Source organism: Cnephaeus nilssonii (assembly GCF_951640355.1).
Source record: "Cnephaeus nilssonii genome assembly, chromosome: 11".
Lineage (NCBI taxonomy): Eukaryota > Metazoa > Chordata > Mammalia > Chiroptera > Vespertilionidae > Cnephaeus > Cnephaeus nilssonii.
Genome location: NC_137082.1, coordinates 66,587,041 through 66,609,070, shown reverse-complemented (window position 1 = coordinate 66,609,070; position 22,030 = coordinate 66,587,041). Strand labels below are relative to the sequence as shown.

The 22,030-nt window shown below is 50.1% G+C and overlaps 1 protein-coding gene and 1 pseudogene across 3 annotated transcripts in view; one reads left to right on the top strand and one right to left on the bottom strand.

Annotated features, from left to right (window-relative positions):
* Positions 1 to 1,626: 1,626 nt before the first annotated feature.
* The window catches only part of RAB43 (RAB43, member RAS oncogene family), a 28,439-nt gene continuing 8,035 nt past the window's right edge, over positions 1,627 to 22,030 (bottom strand). Inside the window, exons 2-3 of one of the 2 annotated variants that reach the window (XM_079783574.1) lie at positions 11,183 to 11,360; positions 1,627 to 8,105 (exon numbers count right to left, since the gene is read on the bottom strand). In XM_079783574.1, the coding sequence (XP_079639700.1) occupies positions 7,855 to 8,105; positions 11,183 to 11,360 (429 nt within the window). In that variant the 3' untranslated portion in view covers positions 1,627 to 7,854. Of the gene's footprint in view, positions 8,106 to 11,182; positions 11,367 to 22,030 lie in introns of both variants that reach the window. The other variant, XM_079783573.1, reaches the window with a different exon arrangement.
* On the top strand, positions 14,766 to 16,976 carry LOC307107412 (keratin, type I cytoskeletal 19-like; annotated as a pseudogene). Its single transcript has one exon. The product of its transcript is annotated as a keratin, type I cytoskeletal 19-like (transcript).

The following is a 22,030-nucleotide window of genomic DNA, read 5'->3' as shown; positions in this document are numbered from 1 at the left end:
ACCTGCTCACTATGGCAAGTAAGTATCGATAAACCTGCGGAGAATGTTTATGAGTTTACTTGAGCCAAATTGATCATTGCTGGGAAGCAACATCTCAACTGACTGAGAAAATGCTCTGGAGAACGGCCGTTTTGCAGCTTATGTTATACGTTACAATAAAAGGAGGAGCCGTGGGAGGGTTACATGACATACACTGGTGGTACATTAAGGGGGTGAGAGAAAGCAAAGTGGGGAAATCTCAGGGAGTGAAAAAAAGTAAAATGGAGGAACCCTTGTCTTACAGGAGAGTTAATAAGTAACACTTACCGCACATAGAGATGGTGTGCGGGGAACAGGTAACAGCGAGGGGTGCTGTGCTCCCCAGCTCGGTGCCCTGGGGGCGGGGAAAGGAGAGAATAGACTCACTCAGGTAGAGACTGGCCTTTATGGAGGAAGGTATAGGCCCAGGAGGGACTACCAGCCACAATTCACGTTTAGGGGAATTTTAATGTTCAGACCACCCTCTGGGGGCACTTTCGGCCTCTGAGCTTGTCAGGCCCGCCACACGGGCCCCTGAGCTCGTCAGGCTCAGGGAGGCCCCTTTCGTGTTCACACCGGCTCTCAGGGATATTCCTGTGCCAGAGGTGTCATTGCTTTTAGGATTCGTTCCTTGGATGGATTTCCCACAAGGAGGGTCCACTTAGAATCATGTCCATCTTGTCAAATCTAAACCTGAGAACGTGGTAGCTGTTGTTGTAGCCGCAGCCTCATCCACAAACCCACAGTTCCCTCCCGGGATTTCAAGGAGCCTGATGGCCAGGGCTCGCGTCTTATCTCGGCCGCTGGCTCTCAAGGCCCGTGTTTACACTCTCCAGTGAAGTAGCAGAGACACCTCTCAGACTCCATCGCCTCCGACGGCTGTCACCACCGTCCAAATGGAAGTCAGAAGATCCTGGAGACAGAAATCCACCCTCCTGCCTCCTCATCCTGGCGATGTGCCATATTTGGGGCTATATACGAATCTACATGTTTTCTGAAAAAAAGGTATACAGCTTAAAGTGCGCATGGACCCAGAAGAAAACAAGAATCCCTATCAGGGATGACTGTCCAACGTTGGCAGACAGAGTGAGAGTGTGCATGGAAGACGGGTTTTAGGTTGACCCCGGGGATTCCACTCCCCGCTCCAGGGCCCTGTCTCTGTCCATCTTGGTCAGAGTCAGAGCCTGGGTCTTGTCAAGGAGCCAACCACCAGCCCTTTGCCCTTGATGTCTACACATCAAGTCTGCATTCAGACAAAGGAAGGAAAACACTCTTTGCCCAGAGGGAAATGGGCAAGATCTCTGAGGATTTCTTTTTTAAGAAGAACCTAAAAACTTCTGAGAGGTCAGGGCCTGACCATGCACCCGGGTGGGGTGGGCAGGTGTGTAGACCAGTGTTCTTCAAACTATAACATGCGGTCTGGCTGGCGTGGCTCAGTGGTTGAGCGTCAACCTATGAGCCAGGAGGTCACAGTTCAATTCCCAGTCAAGGCACATACCCAGGTTTCGGTCTCAATCCCCAGTAGGGCTTGTGCAGGAGGCAGCTGACCAATGATTCTCTCTCATCATTGATGTTTCTCTCCTCTCTCTCTCTCTCTCTCTCTCTCTCTCTCTCTCTCTCTCGTCTTCCTCTCTGAAATCAATAAAAATATATCTTTAAAAACTGTAACATGCACACAAATCCCTGGAGATCTTATTAAAATTTAGATTCTGACTCAGGAGTCTGAGGTGGATGCTGAGAGTCAGTATTTCTAACAAGCTCCTGCATGATGCCCGCCGCTGGCCTGTGAACCTCGCTGGGATTCATGGGCCTCTGAAACCCTCCCTCCTGGCCTCCTCTCCCAAGCCCACTTCATGATGGCCCCGTCTCCTGGGTCCCCGCAGCCCCGCACACAGCCTCCAGCTCCCCGGGGCACCATCCTCACTGGCAGCGCTGAACTGTATATGAAGGGGAAGCCTCCCTGTCTGCAGCTTGTTCCCTGGGCTCCCTGTCCCGAGGTCGGTGCCAGAGCCAACCTTCCTGTGCCCCCGAGGTGGCCTGTACACCGGGATGCCCAGGAAGCACCAGGTGGATCCAGACCTGCCTCCTGGGTCTTTTCTTCCCAGCGGGAGACCTGACAGCAGAGGGGCAGCCTCTAGGGCAGTGGGGCCCTCCCCATGCTCAGAGGGGCCCTGGGCGTGTCTGAGAGTCAGCATCAGGGCCAGGAGGTTGTCCTGCTGGAGAAGCCCTTTACACAGCAGGTGGGTGTGGGGCGGGGGGTGCCTGCCTGGAGGCAGCACATTGGGGAAATGGCAGGGTCACGTGTGGCTAGGGGTGGCAAGGGTCGGGGAGAGTGCAGCCGGGCCATGGGTGGTCCTGGGGCCTCTTGAAGGAGACTGAGGGCAGCAGGGAGCCGTGCAGCGGTCTGAGCAAGGGGGTGACCTGGTCAGTGTGCGACCTGCAGTCAGATGTGGAACTGGAGGCAGGAGCCACGTCAGACAGAGGCTGGGCAGAGGCTGGGTGGGTGGGGAGTGGCGTGTGGGGAAGGTGACAGAGGAGGGACCTCAGAGCTGTGAGGATGAGAGGGGACACTGGGGCCAGGCACCCTGCATCCTGGCTTCTCTGAGGGAGTGCTGGCGGCCCCTGTCCCCAGCCCAGCTGCTGGGCAGATGTGTGCAGGGTGCAGGGTGCAGGGCGGGGCTGAGGCCGAGCAGGGGCAGATTCAGCTCGGGGCCCAGCACCCATCCCGGGCCTGGCCCAAAATAGAAGGTTCAGGTGCACATTCAGTGGGGGCTTTGAACAAACCCCTCCAGGTCCCTGGCCTCCGTTTCCCTGCCTTAAAGTCCAGGACTGGACTGTGAGTTTGACCCGGGGTCTGGGTAGTCCCTGCTGTGGGCAGAGAAAAGGAAGGACCCTTGGCACAGCCTGGCCCACATCAGAGCCTCTGGGATGGGTGTGCAGTGCCCGATCAGATGTGGGTTTTTCTTTCAAGGGGCACACACTGGGCTTGGGGCTGCCATGCATTCACTGAGAGCAGGAAATTCAGACAGCGGTGTTTCTTCCTGGAAAAGGTGGCTGGCAAGTGCCTGGAGTGTGGCCCACCTGGAATCTCCAGGGCTCTGGGCCTCCCTCATTCAGTCAGCGGAACTCAGCAGCCTTTGGCCACCTGGGACAGACAGGACAGGGGGCCCTGCTCCAGTCCTTCCGTTTACAGAGCTCCTCCCAGCCCAGGATCTCATCACGGCATCCCGGATGCAGGCAGGACAGGAACTAAAGTATCCTATGTCCTTGGAAACTGAGGCCCCGAGGGGAGAAATGACTTGCCCAAGTGCATACAACTAGTCAGGGCAGGTCTGGACTTTGAATGGAGGTTGGTCTGAGCCCATGATGTCAGTGTGTCTGAGAACAAGGCTTGGCAGGTGGATGCATGCCACCTGGCTGCCATGAGCAGTCATGCCATGCTCTCCTCTCACCCCTTCAGCAGAGGCCTTTGTGAGCGGCCAGGAGCACACCCCATGATCGTGGTGGACTCTGGGTTCACGGGATTCCTGGCGCCGGAGCCAGTTCAGGCCTCAGCAGTTCCTCAGCCCTAGGTGCCTAGCCCGTTCTCGGCGCTGCGCTGGGAACATAGCAGTGAACAACAACAGTCTGGCCCTCACGGGGTTCTTAGATTTGACTTGGAATAAGAGCTAAATTTCCTTGCGGCTACAAGGCTTTGGCAAGCATGGGACTCCCAACCCGAGTCTGTTGGCTCATCTGAAAAAGTAGACATTTGAAGAAGTGTGAGGAATGCCTCGTGCTCCGGGCAACCACCAAATATTCCCAACCTCCCTCCCCACACAAACACACGGAAGGAACCTGGGTCCAAAAGGCACAGTGACGTGCCCAAGGTCACGTGAGTATCCCTGGCAGAGATGGGACCCAAACTCCTTCCCGCTCCTTGGGTAGTTGACTCTTTCTCTGCCCAGGGGATCCCACACTCGTCTGGGGCAGAGATCTTAACCGTCGGGCAGTGGGCAACATGTAGGCTCATCAACCAACTCCAAGCCTGGAGACGAGCAGGGGGAGGGGAGGGGCAGGTAGGCAGGTGGGACCATCTGTGGGGATATAGCCCCCCGGGCTGGCTCTGGGCTCAAAGGTAAGAGAACCAGTCTTGGGTGCCACTGGCTCATTAGAGAAAACTGTTTAATGGTTTAGGAATGTGTACACTCTGGCTCTGTTAAGTTTCCATAAAGGCAACTTTCCCATGTTTTTAAAAATAGATGTGACATAAAGGTTTATATAAACAGATAATGTAAATTCCCAAGGTAAATGGCATCCTTGGGCTGGCTAAGGCACTCCCCGCCCCAAACAGTCCAGAACAGTGGGGCTCAGATCGTCCCTAAGAGCCCCCGGCCGCTCCCCGGCAGCCCTCCAGGAGAAGAGTGACTGAATTCAATATGAATTAGGAGCTTCCTCCAGCTCCGCGTCTGCCGGGGCTTGTGCCTTTGGGGTCAGTCCCCACCCCTACCCCATCCCCACCCCCGAGGACAGGGGACCACCTCTCTGGCTTAGGAGTCAGGATCACGTGTCTCTTGCCCACCCCAGTCCTCCTCCCATAACCATATCAACTTCCCTCTTGTTCTCCCTCAGCCCATGTCACATCTGCCTCACCCAGACCACTGCCCTTCCCCAGGCCTGGCTGCCAGGACACTTCCTTGATGTCCTTCCCCTGCTCCCTCTCCCACACCCTGGCCCCTCCCCACCTACTCCTGCTCTTAGGTGATTTATAAACAAAGAGCAAGCCCTGGCTGGTGTGGCTCAGTTGGTTGGAGCATCATCCCATGCACAGGAGGGTTGCAGGTTCGATTCCCTCTCTACAAGTAAAATAAATAAACTAATAAAATAAAATAAATAGAGATTAAAGTGTTCTCTTGCCCCAGAGGCTGCTGGGGAAGGAAACAGAAACAAGTCTTACTTGCTGTCTCATATACTTCCCTCATTTTCTTACTCCAACTGACACAGGATTAAGGCCCAGAGATAGAGGCCCAGCCTGACGGGCACACAGAGCAGGGACCCCACGTGGCACGCAGTCAATGCCTCGCCCTCAGCACTAGCATGTGTGTCTGAGGGTGCGGGCATCTCTCTCGGAGCATAAGGAAATGGCCTCAGCCCAGGAGTGGGTGGAGGAACCTCACAGGCGGAGGCGGAAGGGAAGAACTCATTCCTGCTGGAGAGAACTATGAACAAGAGATTAGCTTGGGGCGGGGCCAGTTCTAAGGGGTGTCCAGCTGGGTCATCTGTGGGATTATAAGTGACATGAATAAAAGGGCAGGGTAAGTGGAGGCGGGGCCGGAAGGGTAAGTGGAGGGGGGCAGGATGGTCCTGGGGGACAGGCAGGTGCTGGAACGAAGCCAGGGTGGAGCTGTGAAGGCCTTGGGCTTCTGGGTCAAGTGTGGACAGCACTCCAGGTACCCTAGGGCCCCCTGAAAGGTGTTGGGGGGAGTGGCAGGACCAGGAGTGACCTTTCACGGTGGACACTGACGGCCGCAGGAGGGGGTTGGGGCAGCGAGACTAGAAGCCCAGGAGCCAAGGTCAGGGAGACGGCCAGGTGAGAGGCTGCGAGGCCCAGAGTTTCAGACGTCTGTTTCCTTGGTTTCTGGGTAAACCAAGGGGTGACCAGTGAGCAGCCTCCCTGGTCCCAGGCTAGGTCGCTCTTCCTTCCCCTTCTAAGCCAAGGCTTTGCAGGGCTTCAGGCCTCCTGCCCCCAGGACGGGGGTTGTGGTGGCTCACATTCCAAAGTGACAAATGAGCCTGTCACCTGCCAGCTACCTGTTCCTGTGCCTCCTCGCCAAGGACATCCATCTGAGGGGTAGAAGGACCTCCCTTTCCCTAAACCCTATGCGGCTGGGTTCCTGTGCTCTCGGCTGGAACTGGGGCTGCAAGTCAATCATAGGGATGCAGGCCCATGCCTCTGCTCCAAGACCCCAAAAACAGCAGGTAGGGCTTCGTGAGACATTTTCTAGCTGGGGCCTCAATTCAACGCCCAGCTCTGCCCAAATACTAGCCCCTAGCAGAGAGGTCATGGGGCTGGAGGACCTTTGCCCTTGACCTTAATGGAACCCTCTTCAAGGAACCCCTCGGTGACAGGCACTTTCTACTCTGCAGGTGGAGTCCAGGCACTGCAATGGAGGGGCCGGGCAGGCACCAACTCCCTGCCAGCAACTGGCCCCATTCATCAGCAAGGCCACTGAGGACTGAAGCCAGGCAGCCTTCTTGCTCCCACCCACCCCACCCCGGCCCAAAATGGGCTGATTCCCCTAAGTGCAGACCCCTGCTCAGCAGCTCCTGGCCCAACCGGCTAACATCCTTCCCAGCCAGAACCAGGCTCAGCAGTTCCACGGATGCCTCCTGCTTGAAAGGGAGCCCCCAGCCTCATGTCTGTCTCGGCCATCCATGCCCGACCCTGACTCATCAGACTGCTGCAGGGCTACTGCAAAGGTCTGGCTTCTTGCTCTGCAGTCGGGCCTGCCCAGGGGAGGGGCCAACGCAGACCAAGGTGCTTGGAGTAGAAGGCCAGGGGAGTCCGCTGGAGCGCCACAGCCTGCCTTGGGGACTGGGGCTGAGCCTGGGGTGCTGCGGGCCCGACAGGCTCTGGGCTGCCTCTCCATGATCGGCCTCGCAGTTCATTTCCTGAGGCCCCACACTGAGGCCAGAGGGGCTGAACGGGGCTGACATGGGAGAACTGGGACTGCCTTAGGAAGATCACCTAAGTCCAGACCCTGGGATCCTCTGAGCTACACCAGCGTCTGGTGCTGCTTCGAAGACCCTCAGTGACCTCGGCTCCACCCTGCCTTACCTCAGCACCTGTGCATGTGGAGCTGGCTGAGGGCAGGTGGGGGGAGGGAGGAGCACGCGGAAAGGGGGCGAGGATGGGGTGGTGAAATGCCCAGGCCCAGAGCTTCGAGGCCTCGCCCCTTTTGTTTGGGAAACTCTAAGCTAGACTGGAGAGGTGGAGAGCTGGTGCTCTAAACATGACAGGAAAGATTTCTCAGACCTGAGCCTCAAGGATGCAAGATTTTACTTTTCCCTTAAATGCCCACATTCCTATCTCATTCCCCAACCCCCAAGCTTCTGAGACCCCAGAACTGAAGAATTAGCTGTTTTTGCAACCTGAGTGACAAAACTTTGGGCCCCAAGCCAGCAGACAGTCCCTGCTTGGCCATGACCCTACACTTTTGTGACTGAAAACAAGAAACTACATGGAAAACTTGAGAGGTCTTGCTAAGGCAGCAAGTTGGACCCATGGTGTCTGTGAGCTTAGAGCTGGCAGTGAAGAAGGTTCCTGGCCTGAAAGGAGTTAGGGCTTCCCTGGGCTGTGCTCAGAAACCACCTATTGGCTGGTTGCTCTGCTCTCTGCAGCTACATATGGAGGCCCTGGAATGACCTGGGCACCAGTGACATCCCTGGGAGGCAGCCACCTGCTGCTACGGCTGCAGCAGACCCAGGTGTGAAATGGTCAGAACTCGTCTGTATAAAGCAGGGGAGGCACAGTCCAGGCCCCGCTCCAGCTGTGGTCCGCACTGTGAACTCGAGCCGGTCCTGAAATGTAAGAGCGTGAAGGCAACAGCCACTGACTGGCAGGGCGGGCCCACACCCTGCCCTGTGACAGCAGGCCTCCTGCAGAGGAATCCTGCTTCTCCTTTCCTCGGGGTAGCTTTCCCATCAAGCATCCAGGCCATGGGATGAATGACTCCAGGACTTTATCCAGCTGCTCTAGAACCACTGGTGCCCTGGAGGGCCAGCTGTGGAGGGCTGGGCTTGGCAGACCAGAGCAAGGAGAAGGGGAGGCCCCTGCCTGCCTGCCCTGCACCCCCGTCAGCACCCGCAGCCCCAGCTTTCTCCAATGTCCTTGCTATCCAGCTGGATGTGGTCGGTGCTCTTCTCACTGAGCAGAGGACCCCCGTGCCTCATGACCAGCTCTGTGGCCATCCTCACGAAGGCCTCCTCCACGTTGCTCGAGTCCTTGGCAGACGTCTCAATGGCACACAGGATGTCATAGTGCTCCACCAGGCTCTGCGCTTCAGCCAGGGGGACCTCCCGGAGCTCGCCAAGGTCCGACTTGTTCCCTGCAGGGAAAGGCCAGGAGCAGCGTGGTGAGGTCGGCTGGTGCAGGGAAGCCCTGTCCTACCTGGCAGGGCCAAGCTGACAAGCCCAATCCCACCCGATGCCCTCTGTCAACTACTAGTTGTGCACAGTGATCTTTAAAACAACCAGACTTTTATTTTAAAGCTGTTATTCTATCCTTTAGTCCACCCCGCTCTTTGTTTTTAACCTTTGCCAGAGGATTGTATATTTTGACTCTTTCTAAGAAATAGAAGCAGTAAAATTTAGGTAAACGAATACCATACTGTAAAGCTAGAAGAAAATCTGGGTAGAAACTCCAGTTTCCTATCACTTAGGACAGTGGTCGGCAAACTGCGGCTTGCGAGCCACATGCGGCTCTTTGGCCCCTTGAGTGTGGCTCTTCCACAAAATACCACGTGCGGGCGATTGAAACTTCATGGCCCATGCGCAGAAGTCGGTTTTCGGCTCTCAAAAGAAATTTCAATTGTTGTACTGTTGATATTTGGCTCTCTTGACTAATGAGTTTGCCGACCACTGACTTAGGAAGCCTCCATTTCCCCATCAATGATGCCACCCTCTACAGAGCAGGGATTAAATGATACAACAAATATGAAAACAACTGGCATCTGGCAGGTACTCCATAAATGTGTAAGTTAAAGAAATCTGGCACTGCTCTTTTTGTGTGTTTTTTGGTTTTTGTTTTTTTGCTAAAATTCTGTTACTATGCTTATTATTTATTCTCTCCTATTTTTCTACTACTAAGAACACAGACTACCACTTTACCTGAGAGAACATCTTTGGCTTCTCCTATAGGTGTGAGATGTCTCATTACATTCTAAATCATCTGGTAAACTACTCCTTGACCCAATTTTTAAAAGAATTTTTTAAAGTTTCTAAGTGGTTGACTTTTATAATGTGATTATAGGGAGGACAAAAAAATAGATAAATGTCTATAAATATCTGAAATTTCTTTGGTAACCTTAAATGATGTAGCAACCAATTTCAATGTGTGAAACTGATCCTAATTTCAAAAAGAAAAAAAGCGTATGTTGTTTAGGAGTAATTATAAATCTGAATACAGGTCAGCTATTTGATTTTACTCAGGAAATGTCAACATTTTTAGATGTGAAAATGGTACTGTTGTCATATATTTTTAAGTGTTTAGGAATCGCTTGAAAAATAACACAAGGGAGGGAGGAGATGCAGGTGGAGGTGAAATGTGACAGGAGTTGCTGAAGCTGGGTGATGGGTATCTAAGGTTCGTTACACTAGGTTATTTCTGTATTTGTGGAAAATACTCGACAATAAAATGTCTTATTTCAAATGTCCTGGGTAAGAGGGACGTGGAAGGCTGGGTAGGGAGAGCTCCATCACTGCCCAGGCAGACGAGCTCCGCTGACCCTCTCACCCGTCCAGGCAGGCTGTGTGGGAACAAGCCACCTTCCCCAGCTGGAGCGACATCCAGGACCCACCTGTACAACCTCATCTTAGAAAAACCAGTCTGACTGCTGAGGGGAGGACCCAGGGGTCACACAAGTGGTCCAAAGCTTCTGGAGCCCAGTTCTGGGAAGTTTATGTAGGGAAAAAAATGGAAAATGGAGGTATCCGCATCTCTGCAACATAGTTCTCAAAGTGGGGTCCCCGAGCCGGCAACAGGTATGTCCCAGATGTCACCTGGGAACTTGTTAGAAATGCGCATTCCTGGGCCTCACCCAGACCTCCTGAACTGAATGCTCTGGAAGTGGTGCCCAGCATCTGCGCTTTACGGCTTTGGAGGCATGGGAACATTTGAGGAGCCCTACTCTGCTGAATTACGGTTAGTAGAACTAAACTCAAACTTCACATGTGTATGCTCACAGACTGTGTGAACTGAGAAATTATTTCACTTCTCAATAAGCCAGTCAATGAAAGAAAAATTCCACATGATATCACTCATTTGTGGATAATAAAGAACTTTATAAACTGATGAACAAAAAGATAGATACAGAGGCAGTAAAGCATCAGACTGTCAATTTATAGCGGGAAGGTTAGGCAGAGGTGGGGGAGATAAGAGATCAACCGAAGGACTTGTATGCATGCATATAAGCATAACCAATAGACGCAAAACACTGGGGGGTGAGGGCATGTATGGGAGTGGGACGGGGGGGGGAGGTGTGCAATGGTAAGATATGTACACATATAATACCTTAATTAAAAAAATGGAAAAAAAAAAAAGAAATTATTTCACTTCTCTGAGCCTCATGCCCACACCCTGACAAATAAGGAGTAGCCAGATTATGGGAATTAAATCCAAAGACACGTGTGACGACTTAACCAGTGTTAACCACTGTGCAGATACAGCACACTGCAAATCAAATTTTAGCTTCCTTTCTTCCCAAATTCCAATTTTAAATATAACTTTACAAGTGACTAGCAGAATCAGAATGTCAAGTTCTGGCTCCGTTCCTGCCTGGATAAGCGCAGCCCCTCTCTGCGCTCTGGCTTGCCTTTGTTTAAAAAGGAGAGAGAAGCCCTAGCCAGTTTGGCTCAGTGGATAGAGTGTTGGCCTGCAGACCAAAGAGTCCCGGGTTCGATTGCCGTTAAGGGCACATGCCTTGGTTGCAGGCTCCTCCCCAGCCTGGGCCCTGGTCAGGGCACATGCAGGAGGCAACCAATTGATGTGTTTCTCTCCCATTGATGTTTCGCTCTGTCCTTTCCTCTCTCTAAAAGATCAATGGAAAAATATCCTTGGGTGAGGATTAAAAAGAGAGAGAGAGAGAGAGCGCGAGAGAGCGCGAGAGAGCGCCCAGCCAGTGTGGCTCAATGGTTGAGCATCGACCTATGAACCAGGAAGTCACGGTTCGATTCCAGTCAGGGCACATGCTGGGTTGCAGGCTCGATCCCTCATAGGGGGGTGTGCAGAAGGCAGCCGATCAACGATTCTTTCTCACCATTGATGTTTCTATCTCTCCCTCTCCCTTCCTCTCTGTAAAAAATCAATAAAATATATCTAAAAAAAAAAAAAAGGAGAAACTGAGACAGACGGGATCTGTGGCCCCAAGGAACCCTGCCAGCCCCGACTTCCTCCCTCCCAGCTCACCGATCAGCAGCTGCACAATGTTGGAGCCAGCGTACTTCCTCACGTCCTCGATCCAATGAGGCACTGACAGAAAGGAGCTCCTCTTGGTGATGTCGTAAGCAAGAATGGCCCCGTTCGCGCTGCGGTAGTAGCTCTGGGTGATGGTGCGGAATCGCTCCTGGCCGGCAGTGTCCCAGATCTGCAGCTAAAGAAACAGGGCCTCCCATGAACCGGATGACATGGCCGGGACAGGGAGGGCAACCCCACACACCCATGCCCAAAGCACTGGTTCCAATGGGCAGGCCACCAGCCCACACCTTGACTGGAATTACACAGAAGGTCTAGAAGGAGGAGAGAGAAACGAGAGAGAGAGAGAGAGAGAACCCCAGAACTAGGGTTCTCTATCTGACTCAGAAATACCCAGGAATATGCTCACTACTTGGTGGTAAGGGAGGCCTAGGCTGTGTCAATGAGAGCTTAGGGGAAGCAGTGGGCAGAGCCCTTGCTGGGGCCTTTACCAGCAATTGACCCATCTTGACCAAAAGCAAAAACCTTGGCATCTTTTCCTGCCATGTCTTCACTTAACAACACTCATTAGCGCCCACTACCCAGCCCTCCTGGACACTGGCCACGCAGGAGAGGTACCTGTGTGTGGCAGGAGCTTCCCTAGCCTGCTATAGAGGCAGCAGTCTGGCAAGATAGACACAAGATAGAGCAGGGCAGACCTGGCCCTACACTGTGCCCAGACGAGGAGGCCTCCCACTCTAGGACTAGGACTGGGAGAGACTGGGCAGGCATCGGAGCAGGCAGGTACCAGGGCTCTCAGGAGCTCAGGGATTGCCTTCTCCACTCCTAAGTCACAGGTTCTCGGGGCTCTCTGAGGACGAACACGAGCCTTTGGCCCACACTGGGCTGCAGGTCCCTCCCTCCTCCTTTGCTGGTGAAAGTACTGTCAGTGCCTCTATCTAGTTCTCACGGTGTCAGAGGCCCTCTAGTCTGTCCGGAGTGGGACAGACCTCAGGGGTCTCAGGCAGTTCCTGGGGGCAGGGATAATGACCCTCTCCTTATGGAGGTGACAAGCTTTTCCCTAGGCCCCACCAAGAAAAGTCTGAGAGTTAACCTCTGGGCCACATAAAATCCTCCAGTCCCGAGGATTCCTCTTTACTCTTCAGCTCTAAGAGGCTACAAGGAAACCAGGCTCCAGACCCCACAGCTTATGCTGTCTGCTAGCTCATGCATGGGGTGAAGCAAAAGGTGTAAACATTGACACTACACAAACCTGGGATCCAAGTGACCAAGCACTCATCTCCACACCCCAGAGGAGAGCATATAACACTACAGACAGAGGCTGAACAAACATGGAAAAAAGCAACTTGGAGGAAACAGAAATTATGCAAAAGCAAAAACCTCAAAAGCAATCATCAAGAGTTTCAAAGATAGGAAAGATCTGTGAAACAATAAACACTTTAAGTAGAGGGAACATTCAGAAATAAAAAAGAGCTCTTGAAAATTAACTATATAACATAAATGAGTAATACAACGTAAGGGTTGGGAGATAAAAGTTGAAGAAATCCCTCCATAGTAAAGAAAAAAATACAGAGATGGAAAAGAGAGAAAAGAAAATTGTAGAACCAGCCTAGGAGGTACAATATGTGATAGTAATAGGTTCGGGGAGGGGGGGGGCGTAAAATCAAAGAAATACTTCAAGAAAATGCCCCAGAACTGATTGAAAGGATCCACTAAGCACACACACAATGAAGGAAAACAGACCCACACAAAACACATGACTGAGAATTCCAGAACAATAGGAAAGAAAAACTTCCAGAGTAAAAACAGAAAAAGAAAATACAGGTTTCAAGATTCACATGGTATTATATATTCAATCAAACAATGCCTAAAATTATGAGGGAAAATTATTTCCAATCTAGAATTCTTTACTCAATCAACTATCAGTCAAGTGTGATGGCTTAATAAAGGTATTTTCAGGCATGTAGGCCTCAAAAAATGTACCTTCCTAACCACCCTTTATCAGGAAACTACTGAAGGTTCCTCTACCTAAAGAAACCAATCAAAATTAAGAAAATGTGGGCTTCAGAAAACAGAGAATTCAACTCAAAAGAGAAGCAAAGGGAATCCCTAAGTGAGATCCTAAGACAACAGCCAAGCAGGGAATGTGGATGCTAACCCACCCAGAGCAGGCCCAGAGCTCCAGGACAACTTCCAGCTCTGGCACAGTGATCAGTAGCAGACAAACCTTCCCTCCGTAAACAACCATTAGACTGAGGAAAACAGGGAGGCTGCCATTTTCAGGATGTAAACAACAAGCAGCACAAAACTGTAACCCTGAAGGAAGCAAAACTCATGAAATGTACCTCATGATCACCAAAACTCTCTACCAAGGGCGGTTTCCTAACCACAGGACAGTGGGATAGAATCCAAGCAGAGCATGGTGGTCCCACTGAGCCAGGGAGGCAAAGGTCAGCATCTCTGGATGTGATGGATGGAGCAATGCAGGGGGTGTGAGAGCCCAAAAGTCTATGTGGGGGAGTTCCCAGTGAGTCCTCACCTGAGGACTCCATGCACAGGATCAGACTACCAGAATCTTACCAGAGTGGCTCCAATGGGGTTGAGAATAGACCAAACATAGAAATAGAGGTTGAGCAGTGCTAGGGGATGCTGAAGTTCCCCCAGCCCCCCCCCCCAGACACATCAAGGTGCCTCTTTATCACCTTGTTAATGACCCTGATATTAAGCTGAGACATCAGGAAGGCTGTATACTATGAGTGAGAACCATGGCTGGAGGAAGGCCTTCATAAACCTGCCCCAACAAAGCCTAAAACCAAGACCCAATGTAAGTCTCAGGTTTGGAAGCTAAGTTCTGTCAGGTTAGAGAGGCAAAACAAACATCCTCGAACACTAACAAAACATAAAAACAAACATACACAGGTTCAAAGTGATCAACTGGTGATTTAATTAACTACTAAGATCCTGCACGAGCCAGGGAGGAGCCTGCAACCCAGGCATGTACCCTTGACTGGAATCGAACCTGGGACCCTTCAGTCCGCAGGCCAATGATCTACACACTGAGCCAAACCAGCTAGGCAAGAAAACATATATATATATATATATATATATATATATATATATATATATATATATATATATATATATTTTAATTGATTTCAGAGAGAAAGGAAGAGGGAGAGAGAGAGAAACATTAATGATGAGAGAATCATTGATTGGCTGCCTCCTGCATGTCCCCTATTCGGGATCGAGCCCGCAACCTGGGCATGTGTCCTTGACCAGAATCGAACCTGGGACCCTTCAGTCCACAAGCTGACGCTCTATCCACTGAGCCAAACCGGCTAGGGCCATATATTTTTTTAAAAAAACAAAAGCAAAAACAAAAAAACACACAACCAACCCAAATTAAAAATAAGAGAGAGGTAACAGCCTCTCCACTCCTCTGACGAGTGTCACGGAGTCCTCTTTCACTATGACTTCCTATAGTTGCATTGCCAGTTGTGGGCCTCCTCATCCTTCCAGGGCATGGGTGGGCACCTTGCACTTCAGAGCAAGAGGCACCTACCGCACACCACCGTTCATGGGGGCTTGGAGGACTGTGGTGTGCCAATGTCCTCCGTCTGCTTCATGTCCTCACCCCTCCTCTGGGGGCTACAGAGGTGGCTATGTGGGCACCATGGCTGGGCCCCACAGGCTTCTGGTGGGCAACGAGACAGTGACCATGCAGAACCTCAAGACCTCAGTGCCTCACACCTGGAGAAGTTACGTGCCCTGGAGGAGGCCAACAGGTGACCTGGAGGTGAAGATCATGACTGGCACCAGAAGCAGGCACCCGGGGTGCCTGTGACTAAGGCCACTACTACCAGACCATTGGTGATCTCTGAGACAAGATTCTTGGTGCCACCATTGAGAACTCCAAGACTGTCCTACAGATTAACAATGCCGTCTGGCTGGGGGTGACTTCCAACCAAGTTCGAGGTAGAGCAGGCCCCACGCGTGAGCATGGAGGCTGACATCAATGGCCTGTGCAAAGAGCTGGAGGAGCTGACCAAGGCAGGAGCAGATCTGGAGATGCAGACTGAAGGCATGAAGGAAGAGCTGGCCTACCTGAAGAACCATGAGGAGGAAATCAGTGCCCTAAAGGGCCAGATGGTGACAAGGTCAGTGTGGAGGTGGATTCCGCTCCAGCACTGACCTGCTAAGATCCTGAGTGATATGAGAAACCTGGTCATGGTTGAGAAGAACTGGAAGGATGCTGACCTGGTTCACCAGACAGACTGAGGAGCTGAACCAGGAGGTCGCTGGCCACACAGAGTAACTGCCGATTTAGCCCATTAGCAAGACTGCCCCGGCCGGGTAGCTCAGTTGGTTAGAGCATTGTCCGGATACACCAAGGTTACAGTTTGATCTCTGGTCAGGGCACACACAAGAAGCAACCAATGAATGCATAAATAAGTGAAACAACAAACTGATGTTTCTCTTTCTCTCTCTCTCTTTAAAAAAAAAGAAAAAAACCGATTAGCAAGACAGAGGTCACCCACCGGTCTGGAGATCAAGCTTCAGTTCAGCTCAGCATGAAAGCCACCCTAGAAGGCATGCTGGCTGAAACACAGGCTTGCTTTAGAGCCCAGCTGACAGATCCAGGCGCTTATCAGCAGTATCCAAGCCTAGCAGAGTGACATTTGTGCTGGCACTAAGCGTCAGAACCTGGAGTAACAGCAACTCTTGACATCAAGACATAGCTGGAGCAGGAGATCGCCACCTACCACAGCCTGTTTCAGGGCCAGGATGCCTATCACCAGCCTGCCCATCACCGAGACTGCCTGAGTCCTGCAGCCTCCTGGGCTTCCGGCTTCCAGCAGAAGGATGCTCTGGAAGGGAGGGAGCCTTGCCCCTGGCTCTTCCTCTGGCCTGTCAATAAAATGTTATGGCTCAAGGGAGGAAAAAAATAAGCAGAGAACCTGAGTGGACACTTCTCCAAAGAGAATGTACAGATGGCCAATAGACACTCCCCCCTTCCTCTCTCTAAACATGTCCTTGGGTGAGGATTAAAAATAAATTTAAAAATGATGCCAAAATGGCCCATATATAGATTTAATAGACAAATACTTTGAAACAGTTATTGTAAATATAATTAAAAAACTAAAGGAAGATATGGTCAAAGAATTAGAGCAAATATGATCATAATAAGTGAGTAAATAGGGGATTTCAGCAAAAAAAATGAAAATAATTTTTAAAGATATTTAAAAGAGACCCGAGGTTCTAGAACTTAGAAGTACAATAAGTGAAGTGGAATATTCGTTCAATAATGTTAACAGCAGCATGAAAATGCAAAAAAAAAGAACCAGTGAATTTTAAGAAAAATCAATAGAAATATTCAATCTGAAGAATAAGGGAAAAATATTGAAAAAAATGAACAGGGATCTGTGGGACAATATCAAACAGTCTCATATTCACATAATTGCAGTCCCAGAAGTAGAAAATATTGAGAATGTAGCAGAACTAATGACTGAAATTGCAAATTTGATGAAACGACTAACTTAATTATCAAAAAAACTCAGCAAACCCCAAGCAGAAGAAATACAAAATATATCAGGGGAGACCATAGCCAAACTGATAAAAACCAAAAGTAAAAAAGAAATTCTTAAACCAGTTGGGAGGAATAAAAATACATAAAGGAACAACAACAAAAATGACAAGTGACTTCTCATCAGAAATAATGAATACCAGAAGACAGTGCTGAGAAGTGTTGAAAAGGAAAAAAAGGAACCTAAAGAAAAAACTCTCAGCACCAAAGTCTATCCAGGAAAAAAGAAAATCTCTCAAAAATGAGGGTTAAATAAAGATCTTTTCCGATAAATGACAGTGAAGAGAATCTCCCTGGGAGACTTGTGTCTGTCTGGCTTTCTCCATGTGTCCAGCACCCAGCACAGTGTCTGGCATGTAGAAGGCGCTCCATAAACATATGGTGGATGGAGGAGTACTGTTTCTGCCCTTACAAGCCTCTTACCCTGCGCTGCCTGCTCTCCATCTAGTAGCTGGACGATAGGCCCTCATTTAGGAAACCAGCTACCCCACCCCCCAGAGGCACTCTCCTGTACTCTCATTTGACAAACAGGCAGGAACTTTGTACTGTGAACTGTACCTGCGCCCTCACTCCTTAACTGTCTCACCCCCCACCTGGCACACCTCCAGCTTCTCTCCCTGCCACGCTTTCTCTTTAGGGGAAACTGCCTTGGCTGCTGATATCTGGAGTGAAGTCCAGAAGAATCTGCTGGGCAAAAAGGGTTGAAGTGAGGTCCAGTTAGGATGGCAATGGCTCCCAGAGGGTGTCAGCTCAGAAGATAGGAGCGCCCGCCTCCCACTCAACAGGGGATGGTCAGGTAAGTTTCAAATGGGGAGGGTGGGGTGGGGGTTTCAAGAGAGCAAGAGTCCTTGTTTCCATCCTTCTTTTGCCTTGGTGGCGAGCAAGCTCCAGCCCACCAACTGCTGTCTCAGTCAGGGAAGCGCAGTCTCCATGACGTTTATTTTCTCTTCTAAGTTCCACACCTAACAACTCCCAGTGTACACTGTCCCTCTGAGTCCCCACACCCATGGTGGGGTATTATCATTATCTCCTTTTTCTAAGATAGAATGCATTCATCTTGATCTTTTGGTGAACTCCTACCAAACCTTCAGGACCCCAGTTCAAAAGTCATGTGGTCAGGTCCTAACCGGTTAGGCTCAGTGGATAGAGCGTCAGCCTATGGACTCAAGGGTCCCAGGTTCAATTCTGGTCAAGGGCATGTTCTTTGGTTGCGGGCACATCCCCAGAGGAGAGTGTGCAGGAGGCAGCTGATTCATCCATGTTTCTAACTCTATCCTTCTCCCTTCCTCTCTGTAAAAAAGTCAATAAAATATATTTTAAAAAAAAAAAAGTCACGTGGTCAGTAGAGCTCTCCCTGACACACAGGCCTGGGTCCCACCCTAGCAGAATTCATTCTTTCCGTCATGCTCCCATACCCTTTAATTCTTGACTCTAGAACAGCCCTCACCACAGAATATGTTAGCCATTTAAGTCAAATGTCCCAAACTAAGGTGTCTTTGGGGCCCAGGCAGGGAACATAAAATGCACCCTGAGACATGGGTGCACCGATAGGACGATAGTAGACACTGCAAACCTCAGTCCTCTCAACTGAGCTGTCCTGCTGCAGGGTTACATCCATACACAGAATAATGTGTTGAGTGAAGTGAACCCCCAGGCTCGAATTCCCAGAACCTCTGACCGCTTTTGTGGCCTCATGGTTCAGCTTTTGTACAAATGCAGTGTTCGAGCAACTGATGGCCCCAGAAGCTCTTGAAGGTAATTAAGAATCCAGTGTGAGATCATTTCCCAGTTGGATGCATGAAAACTGGTACTTCTTTTTCCATCCCAGTTGTCAGTAATGTGCAGGAGTTGGTGCCCAGCAGCAACCCTATTGCTTATGAAGTGGGGGCCTTTGCCCATGGCAAGCTCAGCGTGGAGTATCCAGAGAAAAGAGTGTCCGTCAGCAACTACCCCTTTTCTGCGGCCTTCACCTGCACAAACCTTACCACAGCCTTTGAAGAAGTATGGAGTCTTTTGACAGTAGGACCTTGCTCTGAAACACAGAGACTGATGACACTGCATTGCTTGCCTCTTCCAACTCACTGCTGGAAGATGACCTTCCTGCACCAAGACTGTGGGGTTAGTGGAAGCCAAGGCTGTACTTTTGCTATTTGTTTACCTTATAAACACTATTCTTGCAAACAAACAAACAAAAAGCACACGTGATTAAGTTCCCAAAAACTGTGTCCAGCACTGTCCCGCCGAATGGAAACACAAGAGGATTTTATTTGAATAGCCTTTCTCCTGCGTGACAAATCAGGCAGTGGAAAGTTCCTTGCTTCTTCACAGTAGAAAAGGACTTTGGTAAAATTAGTGCTCAGGGCAAAACTCTAAAAACTGGTCAGAGTGACCCAAATACAAGTTCCTGAGCTATTTTTCATGGTATCTTGGGATACAGTGAGTCGAACCAGGAGGTGGTTTGTGGGCCACTCCTCCAGCCAACACTGTTGTCACTCCCCTGCCTCGGTTCTCCAAGGGAAGAGAAGAGGTTGGCCCAGGCTCACAAACAAGTCACAGCCTGAGACATGAGTGCACCAATAGGATAGTAGACACTGCAAAACCTCCGGTCTATTCGTGGAATGAAGACAGTCAGGGAGCTGGACAGAGACCAAGTGAAGAGAAAAGTGAGAATGCTGAGCTAGCAATACAGGGAGGAGTAAACAACGTGAACCTAACACAGCCAACTTCTCTGCAGTCAGCAATAAGGCTGGGCATGGGCTCCTCAAGCCCCTAAACATGGGTTACTCAAATCCCAGCATGAAGGATTATTTTCTTTGTCCTTTGTCACAATGCAGCTCTCCTTGGTAGAGCCATATGCAGTTTGAATGAAAGTGAAATCAGGAATCCTGACCTACTCCATCAGTCAAGTGATCAAGGATGGTCTAGTAGCTTCCGAGAGTCTGTGTTTCCTTGCCAGTAACTTGGGAATAGCAGTGACCAGCTTCATTTTGCAGAGCCAGTGGGAGCACAGGGTGAAGGTGGGGTTCTAACATGCTTGAGAACCTTCAGGCACTAGCACTATTAGTGCTTCACAACTATTGGTCCGTTTTATACTCAAAACAACCCTAAAAGGTAAGTCTAATTACTTTTTAGATGAGGAGTCACAGGAAAGTAATATAAAAAGAGCTCTGTCTCTGCAATAAATTTTTTTTAAAATATTTTTATTGATTTCAGAGAGGAAGGGCGAGGGAGAGGGAGCTAGAAACATCAATGATGAGAGAGAATCACTGATTGGCTGCCTCCTGCACACCCCACACTGGAAATCAAGCCCACAACCCGGGCATATGCCCTGACCATTAATCGAACCGTGACCTCCTGGGTTCATAGGTCGACGCTCAACCACTGAGCCACATTGGCTGGGCTCCCCAATAAATTTAATTTTAAAAAAGAAGAAGAGTTCTGTGTAACCCCATGCTCTATTCTGTGTGCACAGCAACTATACAAATCATTTTCAGCCCGGCTACAAATCCTGATTTCTTTGGTAAATGGTGTTAAGGAGCCCTCACAGCCTCTGCAATAATTCCCTGAAACTCAACTTGCTTCTTTTTTTCCAAAACTTCTCATAAACAAGGGCCTGGCTTACAGGGGGCTCGGATGCCATATGTCCTAAAGTGAACTTTGCCTTCCCTCAAACTTGCCTCCTAGGCCCTACTACTTGAATTAATGGAGCGTGGGCCAAGCTGGGAGGCTCACTCAGACTTGACCCCTTGGCTGCCCTAAAATCACTGCCGATTATGCCTCCGGCCCATGTCAACCCTCAGGAAAAAACGGTGGTTTTCCCAGACAAACCCTACCAGTGTCCTCCCTTAGGACAGGCAACACACCTTCTAGCATGATCAGAAGGCTGGTCCTGACCCCATCCATAGTCTCACTACCCCCACACTCCAACTACACTTGACTTGAACACACACACTTCCACTTTCACATCTCCATAATTTGTACATACGTGACCTAGGTAGCAAAGTCCTTTCTGACTGTCCCTATTGGGAAACTCTCACTTATCTTTCAGGGCCCAACTCAACCTCACTATCTCTGTAACCCTGGGACGAGCAGATTGCTGCCTCCTCTGTGCCCCTGCAGCACTCAACACACATCCCTATGACAACCACAGGATCCTGCTTTGAGGAACAGTACTAATTTTAAAACGTCATTCCTGCTGTCACCACAATAAACACATATGTACTTGTCAGGCCATGTCTTCCACTTCTTGGTTCAGAAATCACAGTCACTACAGAAACAGCATTAACACCAGTGCATGCTAGGTATTGGTTTCCACAGATGTTCGCCAACCAGATGTTAGCTCCTAAAGAACAAGAACTGTCTCTTATTTCCCTTTTTTCCTCATCAGTGCTTATAACAATGCCTGAGAAAGAATAGATACTTACAGTATGGATAAATAAACCACGAACTCATTGCCACTGAAAGATCTACCTGACATGTAGTATGTCTCAAGGTGCTAAAAGGCCTGCAGTGACTTGTGGAATCTCTGCCCACATGCGTTGCAAGGGCCAGGCCCTTGCTTTTTCTTACACAGAAAACCCTATATGGGTAGGCAAGACAAGGGTTGTTTTCTTCATTTGACTGATACAGTAAGAGCTCAGTGAAGTAACATGGGAAACCCCACACTTCCTGTCTTCCCATGCCACTGTCTCTCTCAGGTGATTTCCACACCAACATCAGTTCCCATCTACTGATGGTCTGCTATACACCAACCAGGTCCTTAAAGTTAGGGGTTTGCAGGTGAAGCAGATTAAAAGCAGTGACATCAGGTGCCCAAGGGCCTATCTGACAAAGCCAAAATTTTAACCTGATGTTGTTGGGCTCTAACACTGGCCCTCTTTCCACTTCACATGCTGCCTCAGGACTTTCAGAAAACTTGAAAGGCAAGGCTTATTTTGCAGTGAGGATGGTTGCCACTGGTATCAAGAACAGATTTCGGCCCTGACTGGTTTGGCTCAGTGGATAGAGCGTCGGCCTGTGGACTGAAGGGTCCCAGGTTTGATTCCGGTCAAGGGCATGTACCTTGGTTGCAGGCACATCCCCAGTAGGGGGTGTGCAGGAGGCAGCTGATCGATGTTTGTCTCATTGATGTTTCTAACTCTCTCTCCCTCTCCCTTAATCTCTGTAAAAAATCAATAAAATATATTTTTTTTTAAAAAAGAAGAGATTTCTTCAGCCCAGCCAGTATGGTTCAGTGGTTGAGCATCAACCCATGCACC